Raw genomic sequence first — 27,500 nt, 5'->3', positions numbered from 1 at the left:
GATAAAATAACCTTTGAATTTACTCTGTTTTAACCAATGTCTAAATTAAATACAGGAGAATACATGATTTATAGTGAGAAAAACACAAAAAACAGAGGATAATATAGAATGAATGTTGATAAATGTCTTAAATAAAGGTTTTATGGAGAGAACGTGTCATTAGAGAACTGACATAAAAGTAGAAGTGGACGTTAAAGGGTTAAATATAAACAAGTGTTTGTGTTTAATTAAAGTGGAATATGTGAGAGCAGGCAACCCAGTTAATTCAAAGGAAAACGCTGAATACGCAATTCTACGCCTTCTTCTTTTTTAGCTGCAGTTTTTGTTTTTTTTGGGTTTTTTTGCCTGCAGACGTCGGCAGAAGTCAAAGCCTCGATTCGGGAAACGAAAACAGACGTGGTTTTATTTTACATACACGACAAATCCAAACGTACGTTAGCTGCGGAAACTATGAACGCAGCTCAGGTCCAATCACAGTTCACCCCCTCAAGCCCCTCCCCCTCCAGGTGAAGGGGTGGGGGCTAAGGGGTAAGGGCGTGTCACAATTATCGATTGAGAGTCTGCGATTTGTATCGGAGTTATTATGTTATCGGCCGTTATTACGTTATTTATAACCCTAACCCTATATTTGTACAAATATGTTTGTCTTTTAAAATTGGGTGGGTGTGGCTTATATTCAGGTGTGGCCTATATATATACATATATGTTTTTCTTTTAAACTTTGGTGGGTGTGGCTTATATTCAGGTGTGGCCTATATATATATACATATATGTTTTTCTTTTAAACTTTGGTGGGTGTGGCTTATATTCAGGTGTGGCCTATATATGTACAAATGGGTTTTTTTTAACTTTGGTGGGTGTGGCTTATATTCAGGTGTGGCCTATATATGTACAAATATGTTTTTTTTTAAAACTTTGGTGGGTGTGGCTTATATTCAGGTGTGGCCTATAGTCCAGAAAGTACGCTAGTTTGACCGGTCCAGCTGTTCAGATTGTACCACTATAACTAGAATGATGGAGTTTTTACGATAAGGTACCGTTAGCACAAATGTTGTTATCGGTGGGTTTTATCTTAGTTGAACCTGGTGGTGTTTGCTTCAGGTTGTCAGATGAAGTCATGTGATCGTTAGGAGGGTAGTTAAATAAAGTTATTATTCATGACTTAAAGGAGGACACTAAGACCACTAAGGGTTAATGAGTTTAGCATCTGTGCTAATGCTAACATGCTAAGTTTGCCAGTTTGCTATCCTGCGGTTAATGCCTTATTGTGTGTGCTAATGCTAACATGCCAAGTTAGCCTGTCTGCTATCCTGCGGTTAATGCCTGATTGTGTTTGCTAATGCTAACATGCTAAGTTAGCGTGTCTGCTATCCTGTGGTTAATGCCTTTATTTTGTGTGTGCTAATGCTACAGTGATCTGGACGTTATGAAATGATCATTTTTGGAGTACTTTGCTCTTTACTTTGGTCTTTAAGGGTTAAAGGTGGACGTTTGTGTCTGTAAGGGTTAAAGGTGGACGTTTGGGTCTTTAAGGGTTAAAGGTGGACGTTTGGGTCTGTAAGGTTAAAGGTGGACGTTTGGGTCTTTAAGGGTTAAAGGTAAACGTTTGGGTCTGTAAGGGTTAAAGGTGGACGTTTGGGTCTGTAAGGGTTATAGGTGGACGTTTGGGTCTGTAAGGGTTAAAGGTGGACGTTTGTGTCTGTAAGGTTAAAGGTGGACATTTGTGTCTGTAAGGGTTAAAGGTGGACGTTTGTGTCTGTAAGGTTAAAGGTGGACATTTGTGTCTGTAAGGGTTAAAGGTGGACGTTTGGGTCTGTAAGGTTAAAGGTGGACGTTTGGGTCTGTAAGGGTTTAAGGTGGACGTTTGGGTCTGTAAGGGTTAAAGGTGGACGTTTGGGTCTGTAAGGGTTAAAGGCGGACGTTTGTGTCTGTAAGGGTTAAAGGTGGACGTTTGGGACTTTAAGGGTTAAAGGTGGACGTTTGTGTCTGTAAGGTTAAAGGTGGACGTTTGGGTCTGTAAGGGTTAAAGGTGGACGTTTGTGTCTGTAAGGATTAAAGGTGGACGTTTGGGTCTTTAAGGGTTAAAGGTGGACGTTTGGGTCTGTAAGGGTTAAAGGTGGACGTTTGGGTCTTTAAGGGTTAAAGGTGGACGTTTGGGTCTGTAAGGGTTAAAGGTGGACGTTTGTGTCTGTAAGGTTAAAGGTGGACGTTTGTGTCTATAAGGGTTAAAGGTGGACATTTGTGTCTGTAAGGTTAAAGGTGGACATTTGTGTCTGTAAGGGTTAAAGGTGGACGTTTGTGTCTGTAAGGTTAAAGGTGGACATTTGTGTCTGTAAGGGTTAAAGGTGAACGTTTGGGTCTGTAAGGGTTAAAGGTGGACGTTTGGGTCTGTAAGGGTTAAAGGTGGACGTTTGTGTCTGTAAGGTTAAAGGTGGACATTTGTGTCTATAAGGGTTAAAGGTGGACGTTTGTGTCTGTAAGGTTAAAGGTGGACATTTGTGTCTGTAAGGGTTAAAGGTGGACGTTTGTGTCTGTAAGGGTTAAAGGTGGACGTTTGTGTCTGTAAGGTTAAAGGTGGACATTTGTGTCTGTAAGGGTTAAAGGTGGACGTTTGTGTCTGTAAGGGTTAAAGGTGGACGTTTGTGTCTGTAAGGTTAAAGGTGGACATTTGTGTCTGTAAGGTTAAAGGTGGATCTTAAATGCAGTTTCCGGTTGAAGGAGGGGGAACGGTGTTTGTGCCTGTGTGTAAATCAAACGCACCCCCAGGACTGCTGGTGTTCCTCAGGGTCAACTCTCAGGTTCTGTGGGTTCTTGTTCCCTCTGTGCGGTTCTGTCCCACTGAGCCGTTCTTTACCGTATCGTGTTTTCGTTTCCCTCTTTTTAACGACACAGATAAAGTTTCTGAGTCGCTCAGTCAGAGGAAATTAAAAATAGGGGAAGTCGTCGCTGCTGGATTTACTGGAGGGAAGTTCAGCTTTGATTCACACTAACAATGACAACAAGAGCAACAACAGCAACAGCAACACAAGTCTACATCTGTCACGACGGGAAACGAGCAAAGACATTAGACACTGATGACGAACACAGCAGCAACGACGACGGGGAGGTTAATCCAAAATATAGACATCAGAACAAACAACACACACAGCGTTAACCCTTAAAGACCAAACGTCCACCTTTAACCCTTAAAGACCAAACGTCCACCTTTAACCCTTAAAGACCAAACGTCCACCTTTAACCCTTAAAGACCCAAACGTCCACCTTTAACCCTTAAAGACCAAACGTCCACCTTTAACCCTTAAAGACCAAACGTCCACCTTTGACCCTTAAAGACCCAAATGTCCACCTTGAACCCTTAAAGACCAAACGTCCACCTTTAACCCTTAAAGACCAAACGTCCACCTTTAACCCTTAAAGACCCAAACGTCCACCTTGAACCCTTAAAGACCAAACGTCCACCTTTAACCCTTAAAGACCAAACGTCCACCTTTAACCCTCACAGACCCAAACGTCCACCTTGAACCCTTAAAGACCCAAACGTCCACCTTTAACCCTTACAGACCCAAACGTCCACCTTTAACCCTTACAGACCAAACGTTCACCTTTAACCCTTACAGACCAAACGTCCACCTTTAACCCTCACAGACCCAAACGTCCACCTTTAACCCTTAAAGACCCAAACGTCCACCTTTAACCCTTACAGACCAAACGTTCACCTTTAACCCTTACAGACCAAACGTCCACCTTTAACCCTCACAGACCCAAACGTCCACCTTGAACCCTTAAAGACCCAAACGTCCACCTTTAACCCTTAAAGACCCAAACGTCCACCTTTAACCCTTACAGACCAAACGTTCACCTTTAACCCTTAAAGACCCAAACGTCCACCTTTAACCCTTACAGACCAAATGTCCACCTTTAACCCTTACAGACCCAAACGTCCACCTTTAACCCTTACAGACCCAAACGTCCACCTTAAACCCTTACAGACCCAAACGTCCACCTTAAACCCTTACAGACCCAAACGTCCACCTTAAACCCTTACAGACCCAAACGTCCACCTTTAACCCTTACAGACCCAAACGTTCACCTTTAACCCTTACAGACCAAACGTCCACCTTTAACCCTTACGGACCCAAACGTCCACCTTTAACCCTTACGGACCCAAACGTCCACCTTAAACCCTTACGGACCCAAACGTCCACCTTAAACCCTTACGGACCCAAACGTCCACCTTTAACCCTTACAGACCCAAACGTCCACCTTTAACCCTTACAGACCCAAACGTCCCCCTTTAACCCTTAAAGACCCAAACGTCCCCCTTTAACCCTTAAAGACCCAAACGTCCACCTTTAACCCTTAAAGACCCAAACGTCCACCTTTAACCCTTAAAGACCAAACGTGCACCTTTAACCCTTAAAGACCAAACGTGCACCTTTAACCCTTACAGACCAAACGTGCACCTTTAACCTAATAATCTAATCTGTTTAATTCCTGCTGATTCACTAAAACTCTTCATCCATGGAAATAACTGGAGTTAAATACAGTCTTAAATGGGGCCTTTCTTTTCTTTCCAGACTCTGTGTGTTGTGAATAAACGGTTTAAAGGATAAACTCTGTCAGGATATAAAGTGTCCATGTCAGTGTGTTTACACTAGTGGAACACAGTCATGGTTATAGGGGGAGGGGCTTATAGTGGAACTAAACAGTCCCACAGATGACAATAATATTTAGATCCAGTGTTAGCATTAGAACGTACGTCTGCAGGAGGATGGACGTCCGAGGAACAGTTTCAACTGTGTCTGTTTACATCACAACGACAAACGCTTTTCCAGGAGAGGAGCCAAAAACAAACCAAACCTGTGTTCTGTTTGTGCTTTTTACTGTAAACCAGGTTCTGCTGAACAGCGTTAAGAACATGCATTCAACTGGAGGAACAACAAGAGAAGAAAAATATAAATATAAACACACACATGAGAGGAGGAGTCTGAAAAACTAAAGTAAACAATGACAACATCAGGGTTTACACCTGGGGTTTTTATTTGAGTTTTTTGTTCCTGGGACTTGTTCTTTTTTTATTTTTAAATTTATATATATATATATATATATATATATATATATATATGTGTGTGTGTGTGTATTAGGGATGTCTGATATTGGCTTTTTTGCCAAAAACCAATATGCCGATATTGTCCAACGCTTAATTTCTGATTCCGATATCTACTGATACCGCTGCCGATTTATGTGGGATATTAAACTAAGTTTAGGTAACATCACATATCTCCTGTCATGGAATTAACACATCATGCTTAATTTTATTGTGATGCCCCATTGGATGGATTCTCAAATGCAACAAGGCTTTTAAATGTAAACTCTGTCTGTGCACAGAACACATACTTCAGCTGAACTCTTTCCCTCCAGAACATTTTCCACTGAGGTGGTAGCCAGCGCCAGCCTTTTTGGTCATTTTCACTAATCTTTGGGGGCTGACTGAAAATGTTGTGTTAGGAGTATGTGAACACTGAATACATCAAAAGAAAGAACAGAACTTCAACTTTTAAACACAAGAAACGATTTTATTCTATCTTCATTTGTTCGAGAGATATGAACATTTGAATATTGGTCATTTTCAGGAAAAAAAAACAATTTTGAGCAAAAAACTGAGAAAACTGCATTTTTTTCCAAAGATATTGATTTTCAAGATAAAATTGATTTCCTATTTACATTTTTGACTCTTTGTCATTTACCAACAGTAACACTGTATTCAAAATCACAAAATAAAATAATAACAACAATAATAACAAACAGTTCTAAGATATCCCATCATTCCACAAAATATTAGAGGAATCTACACCAAACTTTAGACCAAACATCTTCTAAAGCACCAGGTTCCTTCTAAACTTTACACATTTACATACATCAGTTATAAGTTTAGCACATAGTAGTTTAGTTTTTTGGTATAAACACTTCAATATTCCTCATTTTCAAGAAAAAAAAAAGAAACGAATGCACTAAATCCTGTAGATATCTGGCCTTTCCTTGGCTGCACCAGGTCCTCCTGTTGGACCAGGTCCTCCTGTTGGACCAGCTGCTGTGTTTGATCTGTGAATAATTATATGGACATCTAGTTATTTATCTGTGTATGAATATATGTATGTATTTCTTTCCTACTAAAGCCAAATCCCACAGTGTCTTCCCTGTGTCCTGCTGACATTCTCCAGCTGAATCTGTTCTGTGTCCTCAGTCTGAATCTGAACTCACTCTAACAGATGAACACTAGCTGTCCTTTGTCTGTCCCATGTCTGTGTGTCTGTCTTCTCCTTGAATGTCCTCTACAAATGTCTCTTCTCTCTTCCTCCTGTCTGTCATTGTCTCCGTGTCGCTCCGTGCCCCCCCTCCCGACCACCACTTTGTGTCAGACCTGAGCCGCTCCGTGTTTCTGTGTTCTGTGTTCGTCTCCCTCACCTTCTATTTCTCCGTTCCTGTCTCTAATGGTTCTTCTGTAGCTCCATCATATACTGAACTGTCAGACTCTGTCTCCATAATCATCTTTAAGGTTTTTGAAACTGTGTGCGGTTCCTGCACAGTCTGCATTTCCTCATTCAGTGACTGACGCTGGATGCGTTGCCATGGGATACGGAGACTCCAGTGTGAAAACATTAAACCCGGTCCGTCATTTTTCCGAAAAAGCTGCTTAATTGTGTGTTTTTGGACAAAGGAAAGTAATTCACACGATCCACAACAGCTCCAACTACAGTATAACAGTGAAAACACGGAGTGACGGAAAATCTGGTCATTGGCGAAGAAAGAGTTAATTTGTGGAAAAAATGCCATATTTATGTATTTTCTCTCCCTCCCTCCATGAGTCTGTTACAGTGTGGTAACTCTACTGTACAGTTTTGAAAACTGCACATTTCTTTCAGCTACAAACGCGTTGGTAAATGCCCGTGAAATCAAAGCATTATTTTATCGGTTTTAATAATAGGCAAAAAAACTGATACTGATATTCACCAATATTACATTTTTATGCCAATATCGGGCCAATAATATAGGTGGGCCGATATTATCAGACATCCCTAATATATATATATATATATATATATATATATATATATATATATATATATATATATTTTTTTTTTTTCCGCATGAGTTGTGTGGTCCTTTGTCTGTATTTATTTATTTATTCATTTTTATTTGGTAAGGCAGGTTTATTTCTAGAGCACATTTCACTTATAAGACAATTCAAAGTGCTTTATGTAAAACATTAAAAGCAGGGAAGCAGTACAAAGTATGGGCATGAGAAAAACAAAAACAACAAACAAAAAAGTTACAAAATCAGATAAACAGATAAAACATATTTTATCACATTTAACTATTTGATTTTATGGTTTTATTTGCAGTATTATTGTAGTTTTATCAATCAATCAATCAATCAACCTTTATTTATAAAGCGCTTTTCATGCACAGATGCAACACAAAGTGCTTTACAGAATTAAAAACAATTACACAATAAAAACAGAAAAACATTTACAAAAAAAACCCCTCCCTCCCACCCTCCATACTAAACACGCACACACACACACACACACACACACACACACACGCCCACACACACACGCACACACACGCACACAACAGGGAGACATGGCATGGCACTGAGGATCAAGGAAACGCCCCCTTTGGGGCCGTCCACACTGGGAGGAGCCGCAGGCCGTGCCATCGGGGGGACCGGCACCCAGGCCCCCCGACTCCGACAGACAGGTGGACCCCCACATCGAAGGGAGGACCCCCAGCCGGCCGGGCCAAAGGGACCCAAGGACAGTACCCCCACTAGCAGAGCAGACACAGCTCCCAGTGTGGAGGACCCCCTGAGGAAACACTGGTGTTAAAAGCTAAAGACTAAAAGCAGAACATAGGACTAAGAATAAATAAAATAAATACAGTACCAAGAGTAAAATACGTAAGATTATAAATAAAATAGAATAGATAAAGTATCAGTGATAAATAAAACAAAATAAGAACAAGAAGAGTTTAAAAAATTAGTTAAAAGCCTGATTAAAAAGGTGTGTCTTTAATCTTCTTTTAAAAATACCAACAGTCTGTGCAGTCCTGAGGCTCTCCGGCAGGCTGTTCCACAGGTGGGGGCCATAGTGGCTAAATGCTGCCTCACCCTGGGTTTTTGTTCTGGGTTTTGACATGGTTAAAAGGCCAGTGCCGGAGGACCTCAGGGTCCGCGAGGGTTGATATGGTAAAAGCAGATCAGATAAATAGGAGGGCGCAAGGCCGTTAAGACATTTAAAAACCAGCAAGAGAACCTTAAAATCGATCCTGAAGCGTACGGGGAGCCAATGCAGCGACTCTAAAACCGGTGTCATGTGCTCCCGCCCTCTGGTCCTTGTCAGCATGCATGCGGCTGAGTTTTGTAGTAATTGGAGATTTAAAATACTCTTTTTGGGAAGACCAGAGAGCAGGGCATTACAGTAATCTAAGTGACAGGAAATAAAAGCATGCATTAGCACCTCCGTACTGGCCTGAGAGAGAAACGGGCGGACTCTGGCTATGTTCTTAAGGTGATAAAAACCTGTTTTTGTTATATTTTTGATATGTGGGATAAAATTCAGCTCAGAGTCAAGAATCACGCCCAGATTTTTTACTGATTGTGTTGGTTTAAGATCTTTTAGTTTTGGCAAAAGTTTCTCTGTCTGGCCTTCAGGACCTATAACTAAAACCTCAGTTTTGTCCTGGTTGAGCTGTAGGAAATTCTCTGCCATCCATGACTTGATGTCTACAATGCAGTTAAAAAGGGCATCAACTGGCCCTGTGTCATCAGGAGACACAGCGATGTATAGCTGTGTATCATCAGCATAACTATGGAAGCTGATGCCGTGTCTCCTGATGACGTCCCCAAGGGGAAGCATGTACAGATTAAAAAGAAGTGGACCTAAAATTGAACCTTGGGGAACCCCACATCCAATTTCATGTGTTCCTGAGGAACATGTATCCATACTTACATAAAAGCATCGGTCTGTGAGATAAGAACAAAACCAGTTAAAAACAGTACCGGAGAAGCCGACTAGGTGTCTGAGTCTATTTAATAAAACGTGATGGTCTACCGTATCAAAAGTGGCGCTTAGATCCAGTAGAACCAACACTGTGAGCTTTTTATTATCAAAATTCCACCTGATGTCGTTTAAAATCTTTAAAAGTGCTGTCTCGGTACTGTGGTTCCTCCTAAAACCAGACTGATGTTTCTCTAAAATGTTATTTCTGATTAAAAAGTCAGTAACTTGGTTAAAAACCAGTTTTTCTAAAATTTTACTTAAAAACGGTAAGTTGGATACAGGTCGGTAATTATTAAGAATGTTGGGGTCTGAGTTGCTCTTCTTCAGAAGGGGCTTCACCACCGCCGTTTTAAAGGCGGTGGGGAAGACACCCGTCTGAAGAGAGCAATTCATGATGTTTAAAATCTGTTCCTCAAAGAAGCCATAAAATGTCTTTAAAAGTGATGTAGGAATTGGATCTAAAAGGCAGGTTGTTGGGTTTACTTGGGAGAAAACTCGACCAAGTGTCCTCGCATCAACCAGGGCAAAACTCTCCAGTGTTTCCTCAGGCAAGGACAGCAATCCAGGTGTGTTAACAGACAAAACTTTCTGGGATAAAAGGCTGGATGTACTTATTTGTTGTTTTTAGTGTATTTCTGTCAACTGTTCTCTTGTTTTTATGATGTGCAGCACTTTGAAAATGTTCTGGCTGTTTAAATATTTGTTTACATAAAGTGGATCAGATTACATTTTTTTAATTACATTTTTTTTCGTAGACCTTACACACCCACATATCTTGGCTCTGTCTACGTCCACAGTACTGTGGGAGTAAATATGGGCGTGTCTATGTCCACAGAGCCAATCACATGCTCTCATTTTTCCTGTGCCAATCAGCAGTGAGAACATGTTGTTGTCCCAGAGCCAATCATGGACGCTGTTCCATGAACTCATTAGTCGCTTTTCTATCGGACATCTGCGCAAAACTTTACCGATATTTACTAAGTGTCTAAAAACCAGAAGTGTGTCATGTGGGTTTTTCCATAAAATCACAAATACGATGAATGTTTATTTATGATGTGAGATGACACAAGCAGTCCTTCCATAAACATAAATGTAAATAAGGTGTTTCTTTTCTTCTTCTTTTTTCCAGTTATCCCCCACACCCTTAAAGTGTCACCGGCCACGCCCCCGGCCGTCGTCCCAGAAGGAAGTGACATCACTCTGTCCTGTAACGTGACCCGGGAGCTGAGCCAGCCCACCTACCTGTCCGTCAGCTGGTCCTTAAAGAAGGGCTCCGTGACAGAGGAGGTGTTATCGTTCGGCCCTCAGGGGGGGGTCACCACGGGCTCCAAGTACGCCCGACGGTACGCCGATGGAGGAATCCGATTGGTCCCCGGAAAAAACGGAGCGTTCGACCTGGTGATCTCCAGAGTGACCATGTCCGATGACGGAACTTATGAGTGTAACGGCACGGAGTGGACCCACGAGAGCGGAGGAACCTGGGTGAAGATCGTAGAAAGTACCAAAGAGATGGGCACGGTGACGGTTACTGCCACAGGTACGAAACATGTGACCGCTGCTAAGAAACATGTGATCGCTGTTAAGAAACACGTGACCGCTGTTACGAAACATGTGACCGCTGCCAAGAAACATGTGACCGCTGTTAAGAAACATGTGACCACTGCTAAGAAACATGTGACCGCTGCTAAGAAACATGTGACCGCTGCTAAGAAACATGTGACCACTGCTAAGAAACATGTGACCGCTGCTAAGAAACATGTGACCGCTGTTAAGAAACATGTGACCACTGCTAAGAAACATGTGACCGCTGCTAAGAAACACGTGACCGCTGCTAAGAAACATGTGACCGCTGCTAAGAAACGTGACCACTGTTAAGAAACATGTGACCGCTGTTAAGAAACATGTGACCGCTGCTAAGAAACATGTGACCGCTGCTAAGAAACGTGACCACTGTTAAGAAACATGTGACCGCTGCTAAGAAACATGTGACCGCTGTTAAGAAACATGTGACCGCTGTTAAGAAACACGTGACCGCTGTTAAGAAACACGTGACCGCTGCTAAGAAACATGTGACCTCTGCTAAGAAACACGTGTCCGCTGTTGAGAAACATGTGACCACTGCTAAGAAACATGTGACCGCTGCTAAGAAACATGTGTCCGCTGTTAAGAAACATGTGACCGCTGTTAAGAAACATGTGACCGCTGCTAAGAAACACGTGACCGCTGTTAAGAAACATGTGACCACTGCTAAGAAACATGTGACCGCTGTTAAGAAACACGTGACCGCTGTTAAGAAACATGTGACCGCTGCCAAGAAACATGTGACCGCTGCCAAGAAACATGTGACCGCTGTTAAGAAACATGTGACCGCTGTTAAGAAACATGTGACCGCTGCCAAGAAACATGTGACCGCTGCCAAGAAACACGTGACCGCTGTTAAGAAACATGTGACCACTGCTAAGAAACATGTGACCGCTGCTAAGAAACACGTGACCGCTGTTAAGAAACATGTGACCACTGCTAAGAAACATGTGACCGCTGCTAAGAAACATGTGACCGCTGTTAAGAAACATGTGACCGCTGCTAAGAAACATGTGACCGCTGCTAAGAAACGTGACCGCTGTTAAGAAACATGTGACCGCTGCTAAGAAACATGTGACCGCTGTTAAGAAACATGTGACCGCTGTTAAGAAACACGTGACCGCTGTTAAGAAACACGTGACCGCTGCTAAGAAACATGTGACCTCTGCTAAGAAACACGTGTCCGCTGTTGAGAAACATGTGACCACTGCTAAGAAACATGTGACCGCTGCTAAGAAACATGTGACCGCTGTTAAGAAACATGTGACCGCTGCTAAGAAACACGTGACCGCTGTTAAGAAACACGTGACCACTGCTAAGAAACACGTGACCGCTGCTAAGAAACACGTGACCGCTGTTAAGAAACACGTGACCGCTGCTAAGAAACACGTGACCGCTGCTAAGAAACACGTGACCGCTGCTAAGAAACACGTGTCCGCTGTTAAGAAACACGTGACCGCTGCTAAGAAACATGTGACCGCTGTTAAGAAACATGTGACCGCTGTGTTTCTTAGCAGTGGTCACATGTTTCTTAGCAGCGGTCACATGTTTCTTAACAGCGGTCACGTGTTTCTTAACAGCGGTCACATGTTTCTTAGCAGCGGTCACATGTTTCTTAGCAGCGGTCACATGTTTCTTAGCAGCGGTCACATGTTTCTTAGCAGTGGTCACGTGTTTCTTAACAGCGGACACGTGTTTCTTAGCAGCGGTCACATGTTTCTTAGCAGTGGTCACGCCGCTGCTAAGAAACATGTGACCGTTTATGGAAGTAAATCTGTCTCATCAGATTTTGAATTATAAAAAGCCATTGAATTTCTAGCACTGATTTTTTTTTTTTTTTTTTTTTTTTTTTTGTTGAAATTAAGTATCTGAATTTTTTTTTTTGCACTGAAATTAACTATCTGAATATTTTTTTGCACCAAAATTAAGTATCTGAATTTTTTTGTCTCTGAATTGCATTATGTTCATAAATTTAGAATAAAAAAATTCAGAGACAAAGAAATTCAGATACTTAATTTGAGTGCATAAACAAATTCAGTGCCAGAAATGGAATGTCTTTTTATAATTCAAAATGTGATGACACAGATGTACCTCCATAATCAGGACATCCTCCAAAAGCACCTGATTCTTCATTGGATGGCTTGAATGGCTCTGTTTGGAATCTGTATCAGATATGAAAAGGAATTAATGTTGTCGGTGTCGGGTGGAAACCTCTTATGTCCAAAACGGTTATTTTTTCGGGAAGCTGGAAAAACGATGTGTAGTAATGACTGATAATGTTGGAGTGTTTTTCAGATTCCCACTCTGAAAGGTGCTGTTACTTTCTTTCGCCTTTTCAACCCCCAAAAACGCTGCTGTGGATCAAATGTTGCATGTTTTCCCAGAGCGTTGGTTGTGGTGTAAACTGTGCCTCAGTCTGCTCATGTGAATCTGGTGGGTTTGACTGTGGTGTCCCAGCTCAGATATTAGTGTTTGACTTATTAAAGTTTTAGTGTGTCCCTGAAGGCAGCAGAATGGAGTGGGGGGGGGGGGGGGGGGGACGTGGGAGAGTGTCCCACTGTCTCCGTACCCATGGAAACCTTTGCTCGTCCCAGAGGCTCCTTGACCCTCTCTGGGGCTCTCTCTCTCTCTCTCCCTCCGTCGGGTCGCCCCTCAGCATACATCCAACCGGGCTCTCAGCGCCGCCGTTGCCGTGGTGACCGTATCTGCTATCTGTCTGGTTTTAGCGTATCCTGTTGAAGGTGTCGGCGCACACATCCAGCTCCTTTGTGTCCCGTCCCTGTCTTCATATTGACTCGTCCAGGCTGAGGGAAGGTCAACACACTGGGCTTTGTGGCGCCGTCCACTCCAGACAGACTCCGCCCACACAGGGGGTCCCACAGGGTTGTCACTGGAGACCCCACTCTGCAGGACTTTTAATATGTGGGTCTGTTTGTTGAGTTCAGACAGAACCAGAGGAGCAGCTTTGGGAAAGACGCTCTGACATTTACTCATGTTGAACTGGAACAGTTTAAGGGGAAACAGTGAAGAAACGCAACCAATAAGACATGATTTAAAGAACAGACTGTCGGCAACGCCTCACACAGCTTTTATTATTAGTAGTATTATTGTTATTATTATTATTATTATTATTATTACTTACATACTTAGATTGCTTATATTTTATTACTTGTATATTGTTGCTATGACTACTGTTATTATCACTTTATTTTAACTGTTATTCTGTGATTTTGTGTATACTACTTCCTTTTCCTTTCCTTATTTTACCTTACCTTTTCTTGCCTAACCCTACCTTATTTTACCTCCCCTTCCCTTCTTTACCTTTCCCTTATTTTCCCTTACCTTACCTTCCCTTCCTTTATTTTCTCTTCTTTTCCCTTCAGTTCCTTTCCTTTATCTTCCCATTTTTCCCTTCCTTTTTTTTCTCATTTTTCGCTTCTTTTCTCTTCTTTTCCCTTCCCTTCTTTTCCCTTCCTTTCCTTTATCTTCCCTTCTTTTCTTTTCTGTTCCTTTCCCTTTTTTTCCCTTCCCTTATTTCCTCTTCTTTTCCCATCTTTTCCCTTCTTTTCCTTTATGTTTCCTGTTGTTTTCCTCCTGACCTAACTCTTCCAGCTCTAACTGTCTGACTTTGTTGGTCTTCTTCCCTTTTCTTCCCTTCTTTTCCCTTCTTTTCCCTTCTTTCCATTATTTTTCCCTTATTTTCCCTTATGTTTCCGTCCTTTCCTAACTTTTCCAGCTCTATAACTGTCTTTATTTTGTCTTCTTCTAAATCGTAGCTCAGTCTCTGTGTGACGGCGTCTTGTTCATCCTCTTCCTCCATTGTCCCCTTATTTTTCCCTTATTTTCCCTTATTTTTCCCTTATCTTCCCGTTGCCTTACTTTCTTTTCTCTTCTTCTAATTCGTAGCTCAGTCTCTCAGTGTGACGGTGTCTTCATCCTCCTCTTCCTCCGTCCTCCTCTTATTTTCCCTTATTTTTCTCTTATATTCCCTTATTTTTCCCTTATCTTCCCGTTGTCTTACTTTCTTTTCTCTTCTTCTGTTTCGTAGCTCAGTCTCTCAGTGTGACGGCGTCTTCTTCATCTTCCTCCCCCTCCTCTTCCTCCGTCCTCATCTCCCCCGGCGACACCCTGACCCTCCTCTGCTCCGTTGCCGTCGACAACCTCCCCCCCATGGCCCTGGAGGTGTCGTGGTTGGCCGACGGCCGTGACATCATCACCATGGAGCGCAGCGGCGTGGTGATCTCCAACACATCCGCCGCCGGAGGGGGCGGGGCCACCGTCAAGCGGGGGGAGGCCACGCTGGAGAAGACGGCGGCCGGAGAGTTCAGGCTGGGGGTGAGGGGGGTGGGCGGGGCTGACGCCGGCGCCTACGTGTGCCGGGTCCGAGCCTTCATTGACAAGGGGGGGCGGAGCTCCGGAGGAGGAGGGAGGTGGCACATGGCGGCGGAGAAGATGTCCGGACCGGTGACGGTGACGGTGACGCAGATCAGTGAGTCCACTTTTAACATATAATAGAAATAAAAGTTCGAAAACAGGAAGTAAACACTAAAATAAACACAAAATATGATGAAAAGAGTCACCGTTTGTAAAGTATATGGACATAAATATTGGGACAAAACATGATGTGTCCCAATATTTATTCTGACTTTTAACTTGTGCATAAAAATTTGCCTAATGGAAAAATGACAATTTCACCAAAACTCTCATTTTTCGATTAAAATTTTTTGTGCTGGCAAGAGGTGGATTTTTGGGCGTAGCGTAAATGCTATATCACACAAAACTGCAACAGAAAGATCTTTTTTTTGCAACTAGAGTCACATGAAATAAAAACGACAACTTTGCCAAAAGTCTCATTTTTCCATTAAAAGTTTTTGTGCTGGCAAGAGGTGGTTTTTCGGATGTAGCATAAATGGTATATCGCATAAAACTGCAATGGAAATACCTTTTTTTCGCAACTAGTTGTGAATTTAAAAAAACGGATGTTGACGTACGTTATGACAAGAGAAGAAGAAGTATGTGTGGACACAGGAAACCGAAGAATTTTAGAATTTCGTACGAGATAGAGGGGGAATATATAATAATGAATAGGCCTGTAACGGTACACAAAATTTTCGGTTCGGTACGTTTTCGGTTTTCAAAGCCACGGTTCGTTTTTTTTCGGTTCGGTACGGGAAGAAAGAAAACCCCTCAAAATGTATTTAATACATTTGAATTTTTGAACATTTTTCCCCCAATTTTTGGACACAATAGAATATAGAAAAACAGGAGTAATATAATTCTGCTGCTATTAATCAAATACAAAATAAAATAAATTATTAATATTACTAAATGTATTTTAAACATTAGTATAACACTTTTCCCTGACAGGCAGTTTTGAACAAACAACAAAAATCTAATCACAGTTCTGTCAGTTCACATTCTGCATAAAAATATCAACAAAAAAATTCTGCATGTAGTTCAACATTAACAGGAGGGTAAACTGGTATTCTGTTTGAACAAACTGAAGAGAAACACTGACAACAAACTGAACCAAATTATTTATTTTAGGACAGAGAACAAACTGTTTAGGACACTTTGTGTACGTGTGTGTGCATGTGTGTGTGCGCAAGGTGCGATTTGTCTGGGGGATGGTTTGTTTGTTTGTTTGTTTGTTTTGGTCGGAGCCGGGGGGGGGGGGGGGGGGGGGGGGGGTGCGCGGTCCGGTTCATAACTAACGTAACTAACGCTGGCGTGAAACGAAAGTGAAACTTTATTTTTATGTACTTTCAACGTCCAACTCCGAGTTCTATTCCTCTGGTATACAGCGTGTGTGAGACAGACAGACAGACAGACTAGTGTGTTTTAGAACTACCGTAGTTCCCAGGGGCCACACAGCGTTCGTCTTATCTCCGTCTCTTTCCTCGTTGTTGTCTTTCACCGGGACCTGAAGTGATCCCAAACTGGACTGTACTGATGTTGGAGGGTCTTCAATCTCTTCCTTCCAGGTTCTCATCATATTTATTTATTTTTTTTTACCTTATATCAGCTGCTATTTCATATTTCGGGTCAATGTATGCGTCCTTAAATATGTCCATGTGACACTTGCGCGTATTTAAAGTTCTGCATCAAACAATGTCTTTTGTTCCTTTTTCTTTTTCTCAACAGACTGTGCCGTTTCGGTACAGCTGTGTACCGAACCGAACAGGTGTGTACCCAAACGGTTCGGTTCGGTACGTGTACCGTTACAGGCCTAATAATGAATATATCTGTAAATCAACACTATGTGTACATTCATTTTTATAGAATGACTTCTGCTGTCATCTCGTGATAATAACTAAATAAATCATCATATTTGTGATTCAGTGGAAAAACCCACATGACACACTGGTGTTTTTTCTGTGTTTATTAAACATGGGTCCAGTTTAGCGCAGATGTTAAAGCCACTCCCCCTTCCACAGACGTCTGTTGGATGTTTATCAGTTTCTTCTGTCTTTGACCTTCAGGACTCACACTTGGTGTTTTCTGTTTGTGACTTTGAAGACATTTCCTCCGTCACTTCTTCTATTGTTTTTTTTTTTACTCTGACCTTCCCACTCTGTGGTCTCAAACTTCCCTGTGCTGTTATCGTCAACTGAAAACTGGAAATACTTCCACATATTTAACCCTTAGTGCTCTGAATATTTTGGCCATTTTTCAGTACTTTAGATTTTGACTTTATACACACACACACACACACACACACACATATATATATATATATATATATATATATATATATATATATATATATATATGTGTGTGTGTGTGTTTGAAATCCTTCAAAATCCTTGAAAATTTATACGTTTTACAGGGTTCATACAGGTGCTTGACGTCCTTGAAAATGCTTGAAAACATCCTTGAAAATCCTTAAAAATTGTTATGTTTTACAAGGTTCGTACAGGTGCTTGAAATCCTTAAAAATCCTGGCAAAATCCTGGAAAATGTTAACGTTTTACAGGGTTCCTATGGGTGCTTGAAATCCTTGAAAATCCTTTTAAAAAATCTTTGAAAATGTTTACATTTTACAGGGTTCATCGGGTTGCTTGAAATCCTTGAAAATCCTCTTAAAAAATCAATGAAAATCCTCGAAAATTTATATGTTTTACAGGGTTCATACGGGTGCTTGACATCCTTAAAAATGCTTGTAAAAATTCTTGAAAATCCTTGAAATTTTAAAAATATTTTACAAGGTTCATATGGGTGCTTGAAATCCTTGAAAATCCTTTTAAAAATCCTTGAAAATGTTTACGTTTTACAGGGTTCATTGGGGTGCTTGAAATCCTTGAAAATGCTTTAAAAATCCTTGAAATAATAAATAATGATTTTCTTCCACGTCTAACCATCTACTTTCATCATATCTAAGGAAGACCAATCTTCCATTAAACTTTAGTGAAATATTGATCATTAGTTTTATGAAAAACTTCTCCACAGTTAGTTTATGGAGTTCCTCAAGGCTCAGTTCTTGGGCCTATATTGTTCTCCTTAAACACACTTCCTTTAATGAAACTGAATAAGAACATCATGTCTACAGCTGGAACATGTCCTGTTTAAATGTCAATATTAATAATCGGTAGGATATCTATCCCATAATATGAGACTATATTCTGACATTAGTCGATTTTTTTTTTTTTATCTCAGACCCCTGTTAGAAAACAAACACCTGGATTCAACGGGTCCACAGACTGAGGTCCATTTGTGTAGGAGTTAGCTAATTATGCTAATGAGGCTAACGATAAGTTTAGTTAAATCCAGCTGGTGACATCAGTCTGAGCCTTCAGGACCTGAGTTACATTTAGAAATACACACACACACACACACACACCAGCTGAAATATCACAGTGTGTAACATCAGATGTGTTGATGATCGTCTGTGCGACAGATGAGAGGAAACTGAGGTTCTGATGTGAACTGTTCAGACTGTGTGTGTTTGTGTGTGTGTTTGTGTGTGTGTGTGTTTGTGTGTATTTGTGTGTGTGTTCCACAGACTGAGGGAACCAGGCTGTTCTCATATCTGTGTGTGTTTGTATGTATATTTGTGTGTATTTGTGTATGTTTGTGTGTATATTTGAATGTGTTTGTGTGTATATTTGTGTGCGTGTTTGTGTATATTTGTGTGTATATTTGTGTATGTTTGTGTGTATATTTCTATGTGTTTGTGTGTGTATTTGTGTATATATGTGTGTATTTGTCTATATTTTTGTATATATTTGTATATGTTTGTGTGTATATTTGTGTGTGTATTTGTGTATATATTTGTGTATGTTTGTGTGTATATTTGTATGTTTGTGTGTATTTCTGTATATATGTGTGTATTTGTGTATATTTTTGTATATATTTGTATGTGTTTCTGTGTATATTTGTGTGTGTTTGTGTATATATTTGTGTGTGTTTGTGCGTATATTTGTGTGTGTTTGTGTATATATTTTTGTGTGTTTGTGTGTGTGTTTGTGTATATTTGTGTGTATATTTGTTTGTGTGTATTCGTGTGTGTGTTTGTGTATATATTTGTGTGTTTGTGTATATTTGTCTGTATTTGTGTATGTTTGTGTGTATATTTGTATGTGTTTGTGTGTATATTTGTGTGTATTTGTACATATTTGTTTGTGTATGTATTTGGGTATTTGTATTTGTGTGTGTGTCTGTTTGTGTGCGTTTGTGTATATTTCTGTGTGTTTGTGTGTGTATTTGTATATGTGTGTATATTTGTGTGTATTTGTGTATATATTTGTGTATTTTTGTGTGTATTTGTGTGTTATCCATCCAGTTCGTTGTTATTCTTTTGATGTGTGTCCTTGAGGTTGCCCCGTTTTCCCATGATGCTTTGCTACATGCACAGTGCCACCAGGAAGTGCATGAAAAAAGTACAAAGACACACACACACACACACACACACACACACACACTCCATGTTGTGTCAGCTGGAGTCACTGTCACTGAGGGTGCGTTTGTTTTTCATACCAGACCACATTTCTGCACAGTTTGACACCTTCACGTGTGTGTGTGTGTGTGTGTTGGAGTAAAGCTGCATTCAGACAGATTATTTCTGGGGGGGGGGGGCTAACTTTAATCCGGTGGATCTGGACTCATTTTCACCTAAAAATACAGGAAAATCACCACAACATGGAAACAGTAAAAACAAAAAAAACACAACGAAGATTATGTTTAAACAAAAAAAAAATCCTGAATTAAGCAAAAACGTCTTGAATAAAGCAAAGACATCTTAAATTAAGGAAAAAAATCTTGAATCAAGCAAAAAAAAATCTTGAATTAAGCAAAAAAAAAGCTTGACTTCAGAGAAAAATCTTGAATTAAGCAAAAACATACTGAATAAAGCAAAGAAAATCTTGAATTAAACAAAGAAAATCTTGAATTAAGAAAACAAATCTTGAATTAAGCAAAAAAACAAATGTTGACCTAAGGAAAACCAAAAAAATGTTGAAATAAAAAAAAAATCTTAAATGCAAAAAAATCTTTCAGTAAAAACATCTTGAACTAAGCAAAAAAAATCTTGAATAAAGAAAAAAAAATCTCCACTTAAATGTAAAAACAATCTTGGATTAAGTAAAAACATCTTGAATTAAGCAAAAAAAAAAATCTTAAGCAAAAAAAATCTTTAATTAAGAAAAAAAAATCTTCACTTAAATGCAAAAAAAATCTTGAATTAAGCAAAAAAAATTAATCTTGACTTAAACATAAACATCTTGAATTAAGCCAAAAAAAAGCCCAAAGCGTCTGTTTTTATAGTTAGTTGGTCTCACTCACTGCTCTGTTTGACCCCCCCCCATTCCACAGGGGGAGGGGCTTGAACTGAGCATGCTCAGATGTTTATGGAAAGAACAAGGTCTATTCTATCAACAGGACTGGAAATTTAACTGTTGAACAAACAGTTGAATTTGTTAATATTTAAATAAATCACACATTCAGAAGGTGCGTCAGCGCTGACACGTCAGGAGTTAAAGGGTTAAAGGTTAAAAGGTTAAGGGGTTAAAAGGTTAAGGGGTTAAAGGGTTAAAGGTTAAGGGGTTAAAGGGTTAGCCCTGCTCCATGTAGCTCTACCAGAAGCGTTCACACCTGTCAGACCACACATGCCAGCAGACTGAACTCAGATGTTTGTCCTGTAGTAAAACATTCAACACTGTGGATCATTGACAGACGCTGTAAATGATGCATTCAATGACACCTCGTAAAGTTCATGCGTGTGTCATTCCACTGAGGGGGCGTGGCTTCGGTTCTGTTGTTCCCGTCATTTATTCAGTGTGTTTCCTCTGATCCCACTCCACTAATTATTGATCTGTCACCTCCACAAACAGCGTCCAGCACTGTAAAAAAAAAAAAAAGTGTCAAAAATAAGATAAAAACACTAAAAAACAGAATCCACTTTTTATTTCCCATGTTTGTGAATTTGGCTTCAGTTCTTCTGAGTTCATGTTGTACAATTTGAACACAAACATATTTAAACATAAATTTAATATAAACGAACATTTGACTAGAAACAAGGAAAGCAATGTGCAGAAGAAAAGTATAAAATACATATAAATAAATGAGTAGATATGTACGGAGATCCAATCTGTTCAAATATATGTGAAAATATATGTGAAAATATATGTTTATGTATGTGTTGTTTTCTATGGAAGAGGATTAGGGCCTCTGGAAAAAAATTATTACATTAAGGTTTTATTTATATATATGTGTGTGTGTGTGTGTATATGTGTGTGTGTGTATATATGTGTGTGTGTGTGTTTGTATATATATATATGTGTATATATATATATATATATGTATATATATTTCTGAGAAACAAGTCAAAATTTTGAGGAAAAAAAGTCATAATTCTAAAATTACAGTCATAATTATGATTTTTTTTTAAAATTTAAATTCTGAGGAAAAAAAATCAAGATTTGGAGAAAAAAGTCATAATTTGGAGATCAAAGTCATAATTCTGAGAAAATTAATCAAAATTCTGAGGAAAATATCAAAAGTTTATGAAAAAAGTCATAATTTGGAGAAAAAAAATTAAAATTCTGAGGAAAAAAATCAAAATCTTCAGGAAAAAAAAGTCAGAATTTTGAGATTAAAGTCAGAATTCTGGGGGGAAAAGTCAGAATTATGAGAAAAGTCTGAATTTTGAGATTGAAGTCTGAATTCTGAGGAAAAAAGTCAAAATTTTGAGAGAAAAAGTCATTCTAAGATTAGTCATAATTCTGATAAAAATTTAAATTCTGAGGGAAACAATCAAAATTTAATAAAGTCATAATTTGGAGATCAAAGTCATAATTCTGAGACTAAAAAATCTAAAATATGAGGGAAAAAAATAAAAATTTTAAGAAAAAAGTCATATTTTCTAGAGATTAAAGTCAGAATTTTGAATAAAAAGTCAGAATTTTCAGAAAAGTCTGAATTTTGAGGGGAAAAAAGTCAGAATTCTGACTTTTCTCAGAATTATAAGAAAAAAAAATACATTGGACGTTAATTTTTTTTTCCAGTGGCCCTAATCCTCTTCCATAATTTGCAGTGAGGATTTATGTGGTCAATCAAAAGTCTGTGGTAAATTGTCCTTCAAATGAGTGAAATATTATTCCATTCATCCAGATGATTTGACTGGATCAGATTAGTTGAATTCAGGTTTTTTAATCTAGAAATAATCATGTCTTCAGGTGTGTGGACACTTAAAGTAAGAAATTAACTTTTAAAACAAGATAAATCATCTAACACTTGTAAATCTGAGTTTTTTTTTGTTTGTTTGTTTTTTTATTGTTGGTCTGGTCTGTTTGTGTTTCTCTGACATTCACTGTTGACAGTTTCATTTCTGTCAGATCTGTTCACATCCACCAGACCTGTAGGTGGTTTGAGAGAAAACACTCTGATCCTCCTCCTCCTCCTCCTCCTCCTCCTCCTCCTCCTCCTCCTCCTCCTCCTCCTCCTTCTTCTTCTTCTTCTTCATACTTGTGTATTCTGCCGTAAACGCTGTAATCTTCCCATAAACGCTGCAGCGTTAGCGTTAGCATCTGTCTGTTGTCGTCTCTAACACATGCTCGTCTCCTTAACGAACACATGCTCGTCTCCTTAACGAACACATGCTCGTCTCCTTAACGAACACATGCGGAGCGTCAGATGAAAGCGCTGCTGGTTGTTATTGACACTGACCTATTTTTCCTCCTCCTGCCTTTGACTCCCAGAGAAAAACACTGATAAAAGCTTGTGTTGGTCTGGAGTCTGTTCTTATCTGTTAGCGCTGCGCTAAACACCAGCGTGTGCAGCGAACCGATCAGACACCCATCAATAACACACACCAATATCAATAACACATACCAGTATGTACTAGTTCTGTGTTCTAGTACTGATAGAACTGACAGGGTTCTGACTTCTAGAACTCATATGAATGTGGATCAAACACAAAACACCTGCAGGTCAGCGGTCGTCCCAGACCGACGGTCTGTGCACCCTGTTTTGGCTTAATGTTGGAATGAGCAAAAACTATCTTGAATTTAGTGAAAACATCTTGAAAAAAGCAAAAAAAATCTTGAACTAAGCAAAAAAAATATCTTGAATCAAGCAGAAAAAAATATCTTGAATTGAATTAAGCAAGAAAAAAAATCTTGAATTAAGCAAGAAAAAAATATCTTGAATTAAGCAAAAAAAATGTCGAATTGAGCAAGAAAAAAAATCTTGAATTGAGCAAGAAAAATCTTGAATTACGAAAAAAAAATCTTGAAGTAAGCAAAAAAAAAAACTTTGGCAAAAAAAATCTGTAATTAAGCAAAAAAAAAATCTTGAATGAAGCAAAACAAAAAAAATCTTGACTTAAGCCAAAAATCTTGAGGTGGTGAAAGATGAAAAATGAGCCTTAACTTTGAAAATGAGCCTTAAAGGTGAAAATGAGCCTTAAAGGTGAAAATGAGCCTTAAAGGTGAAAATGAGCCTTAAAGGTGTTTGAATTTGACCTTGAAAACTGTGTGTGAACCTGCAGTCAGTGTGACGTGTGGATTATTGGAGAGTGTGAGTTTATGACAGATGGAGACGGTCTGAGTCAGAGAGTGTGTGTGTGTGTGTGTGTGTGTGTCCAAATGACATCACACACACACACACCCTGGTGTTCTTCTATACGTATGTGTGTTCATCTCAGTTGGACGTCTGCGTGTGTGTGTGTGTTTCCTGTTCAGTGACGTGTGAAGGTTCAATCTGGAGGACACACACACTCACGCACACACACACACACACACACACACATATGTAAGTGTTGTTCAGTTCTATTTTCGTCCTCTTGGCTTCGTCTCCGTCTCTATTTTCGGACCTCAGACCTCAGATCTGTGTTGTTGGGTTTGGACTCAAACCTGAGGCGTTCATGGAACCACAGCCATCCTGTGGACTTTAAAACACTTCAGCCACTGCACTGGTACTGCACACACACACACACACACACACACACACACACACACGATGAGGCACTTTTCCATCGGACATATGCCCAAAACTGTACCCATACTGACTAAATGTGGTAAAAGCAGAAGTGTGAACTGTGGGTTTTTCCATTCAATCACAAATGTGAGGATGATTACATTTTTTAGTGATGATGATGATTATTATTATCACTAACACTTGTTTCTGTCAGTTCTTTCCAATGTGCAAGAGCGTTTTTTATACATACATACATACATACATATATATATATATATATATATATATATATATATATATATATATATATATATATATATATATATATATATGTTATGACTTTTTATAAAATTTTGATTTTTTTTCCCTCAGAGTTTAAATTTTTCATCAGAATTATGACTGCAATCTCAGAATTCTGACTTCTTTTCACAAAATTTTGACTTCTTTCCTCAGAATTCAGAGTTCAATCTCAAAATTCAGACTTTGCTCATAATTATGACTTTTTTCTGAAAATTTAGATTTTTTTCCTCAGAATTTTGATTTCTTTTTCTCAGAATTATGACTTTGATCTCCAAATTATGACTTTTTTCTCCAAATTTTGCTTTTTTTCCCTCGGAATTTAATTTTTTTAAAACCAGAATTATGACTGTAATCTCAGAATTATGACTTCTATCCTCAAACTTTCGACCTTATTTCCTCAAACTTTTGACTTTTTTCCTCAAAATTCAAACTTTCATCTCAAAATTCAGACTTTTCTCATAATTCTGACCTTTTTTCCCCCCAGAATTCTGACTTTGATCTCAAAATACTGACTTTTTCTCCAAATTTGGATTTTTTTTCCTCAGAATTTTGATTTTTTTTCTCAGAATTATGACTTTGGTCTCCAAATTATGACTTTTTCTCCAAATTTAGCTTTTTTCCCTCAGAATGTAGACTTAAAAAAAAAAAAAAAATCTGAATTATGACTATATATATATATATATATATATATAGTTATTGTTTTGTTTTATAGTTGTTACTTTTTTATAGTTATGTTATTTGTTTTGGTTTTTTATAGTTATGTTATTGTATTTTTTTCTTATAGTTATGTTATTGTTTTGTTTTTTTGTATAGTTATGTAATTATATATATATATATATATATATATATATATATATATATTCTTTTATAGTTCTGTTATTTTGTTTGTTTTTTTTCTCTTGTGCTGTTTCTTGTGTGTGTGTTTGGTGTTTGTGCTGCTTTTGAACCTCCATTCCCTGAAGACTGTGCCTAAAAGATCAGTTCAGTTTTATTTAATCTAATCTAAATTTAATTAATATGATAATTAAAGAAATGTACATAAATAAGTGCAAAAATATTGAGTGTAAGTGTAATTTTGTGGATGGAGTTAAATTTATTTATTTCCTTATTTTTATTTATATTTCAGGATGTGATGTCATCATACTAAAACAATCCAAATATTATGGACTATTTTTCCTTCTTTTGTCGTTTTTTTTCTGACTCTTCCCTTTCCTCCTTTCAGAGCCCAGCTTCACACTGACCCTTGACCCCGTCGTGAACCCTAAGATGGCGGCCGACCCCACAGAACTGGTGTGTCGGGTCTCCAACATTACCCATCTGCCCCTGGGGGGGCGTCTGGGGGTCAGCTGGCTGCACACACCCCTCCCCGGTAGGTCCCGCCCCCTCTGCTCTGCTTTCATCTGTGCGTCCTTCTCTTTTTTTTTTTTTTTTTTAACCTGTCGTTCGCCCGCAGGCATCGGCGTCGACCCCCAGACCTCCAACGCCGTCGGCTCCCTGGACGCCCACGGCAACCTGTTACCGGGGTCGACCTACTCTGATAGGCTGCAGAGCGGAGCCATAGCGCTGAGCAGAGTTCAGCCCGACACCTTCAAACTGAGATTCCTGCGAACACAGGTACGAACAAACAGAACGGACTTTAACCCTTTAACCCCGGACCTGTCTGTGCTGACACGCTCTGAATGGACGACTTATTTTAAATATTCAAAACTGACCTCATGAAATCGCGTTGTAGGTGACACCAGTTTATTGCATTTACGTGTTATACGTACACATTTTCATCCTTTTGCGTGTTATTGAATCTCATTTGATGGCGTGCTAACCCTAACCGCTACTCACACTAGCCGCTAATTGCGCTAATCCCACTAATCCCTAACCCTAAACCTAACCGTAACTGGCAATTGCACTAATCCCTAACCCTAAATCTAACTGCTAATTTCACTAGCTGCTAATCCCTAACCCTAAACCTAACTGCTAATTGCACTAGCTGCTAATCGCGCTAATCCCTAGCCCTAAACCTAACTGCTAATTGTGCTAGCTGCTAATTGTCGCTAATCCCTAACCCTAAACCTCACTGCTAATTGTGCTAGCCGCTAATCGCACTAATCCTTCACCCTAAACCTAACGCTAACTGATAATTGTGCTAGCCACTAATTGCGCTAATCCCTAACTCCAAACCTAATCGCTAATCATGCTAATCCCTAACCCTAAACCTAACCGCTAATTGCACTACCCGCTAATCATGCTAATCTCTAACCCTAAACATGCTAGCCACTATTCGTGCTAATCCCTAAACCTAAAACAAACTGCAAATTGCACTACCTGCTAATCACGCTAATCCCTAACCCTAAACCTAACTACTAATTGTGCTAGCCGTTAATCATGCTAATCCTTAACTCTAAACCTAACCCTAATCGTGCTAGCTGCTAATCACACTACTCCCTAACCTTAAACCTAACCCTAACTGCTAATTGCAATAGCCACTAATTGCGCTAATCCCTACCCCTAACCCTAACTGCTAATTGTGCTAATCCTTAACCCTAAACCTAACTGCTAATTGTGCTAATCCTTAACCCTAAACCTAACTGCTAATTGTGCTAATCCTTAACCCTAAACCTAACTGCTAACTGTGCTAGCTGCTAATCACGCTAATCCCTAACCTTAAACCTAACCATAACCGCTAATTGCGCTAGCGGCTAATCACGCTAATCCCTAACCTTAAACCTAACCCTAACCGCTAATTGCACTAGTGTCTAATGGTGCTATTGGTGTACATTTTTTTTTAATTAATTTTTTTTTTTTTATTTACATATTTACATACACATGCTGAAAGCTTATAATGCGAACAGATAACAGACCAAGTGAAAGCGGCGTGTTATCTGTACACAACTGATGCTCTGAAGTTGAATATTCATGTAAATTCAACTGTTGGATCAGTAGTTCCAGGAGGTACAGACAGTACCAGACCTCAGTACCAGTATCTCTCTGTCTCTGTGTCTCTCTCTCTCTCTCTCTCTCTCTCTCTCTCTCTTTCTCTGTCTCTCTCTCTCTGTCTCTCTCTGTCTTTCTCTCTCTCTCTGTCTCTCTCTCTGTCTCTCTCTCGCTCTCTCTCTCTCTCTCTCTGTCTCTCTGTCTCTCTATATG

General features: G+C 39.4%; 1 protein-coding gene across 1 annotated transcript in view; it reads left to right on the top strand.

Moving 5' to 3' along the window:
* LOC115416257 (immunoglobulin superfamily member 8) overlaps window positions 1–27,500 on the top strand; it is a gene marked incomplete at its 3' end in the record, with an annotated part of 97,173 nt that overhangs the window by 34,129 nt on the left and 35,544 nt on the right. The window contains exons 4-7 of the mRNA XM_030130003.1: window positions 10,195–10,602; window positions 14,695–15,135; window positions 25,582–25,728; window positions 25,813–26,031. Coding sequence (XP_029985863.1) covers window positions 10,195–10,602; window positions 14,695–15,135; window positions 25,582–25,728; window positions 25,813–26,031 — 1,215 coding nt within the window. The remainder of the gene's footprint in view (window positions 1–10,194; window positions 10,603–14,694; window positions 15,136–25,581; window positions 25,729–25,812; window positions 26,032–27,500) is intronic.

This window comes from Sphaeramia orbicularis, unplaced genomic scaffold (assembly GCF_902148855.1).
Source record: "Sphaeramia orbicularis unplaced genomic scaffold, fSphaOr1.1, whole genome shotgun sequence".
Taxonomy (NCBI): domain Eukaryota; kingdom Metazoa; phylum Chordata; class Actinopteri; order Kurtiformes; family Apogonidae; genus Sphaeramia; species Sphaeramia orbicularis.
Note: the sequence above shows the minus strand (reverse complement) of the source record. Positions and strands in the feature narration are given on the sequence as shown.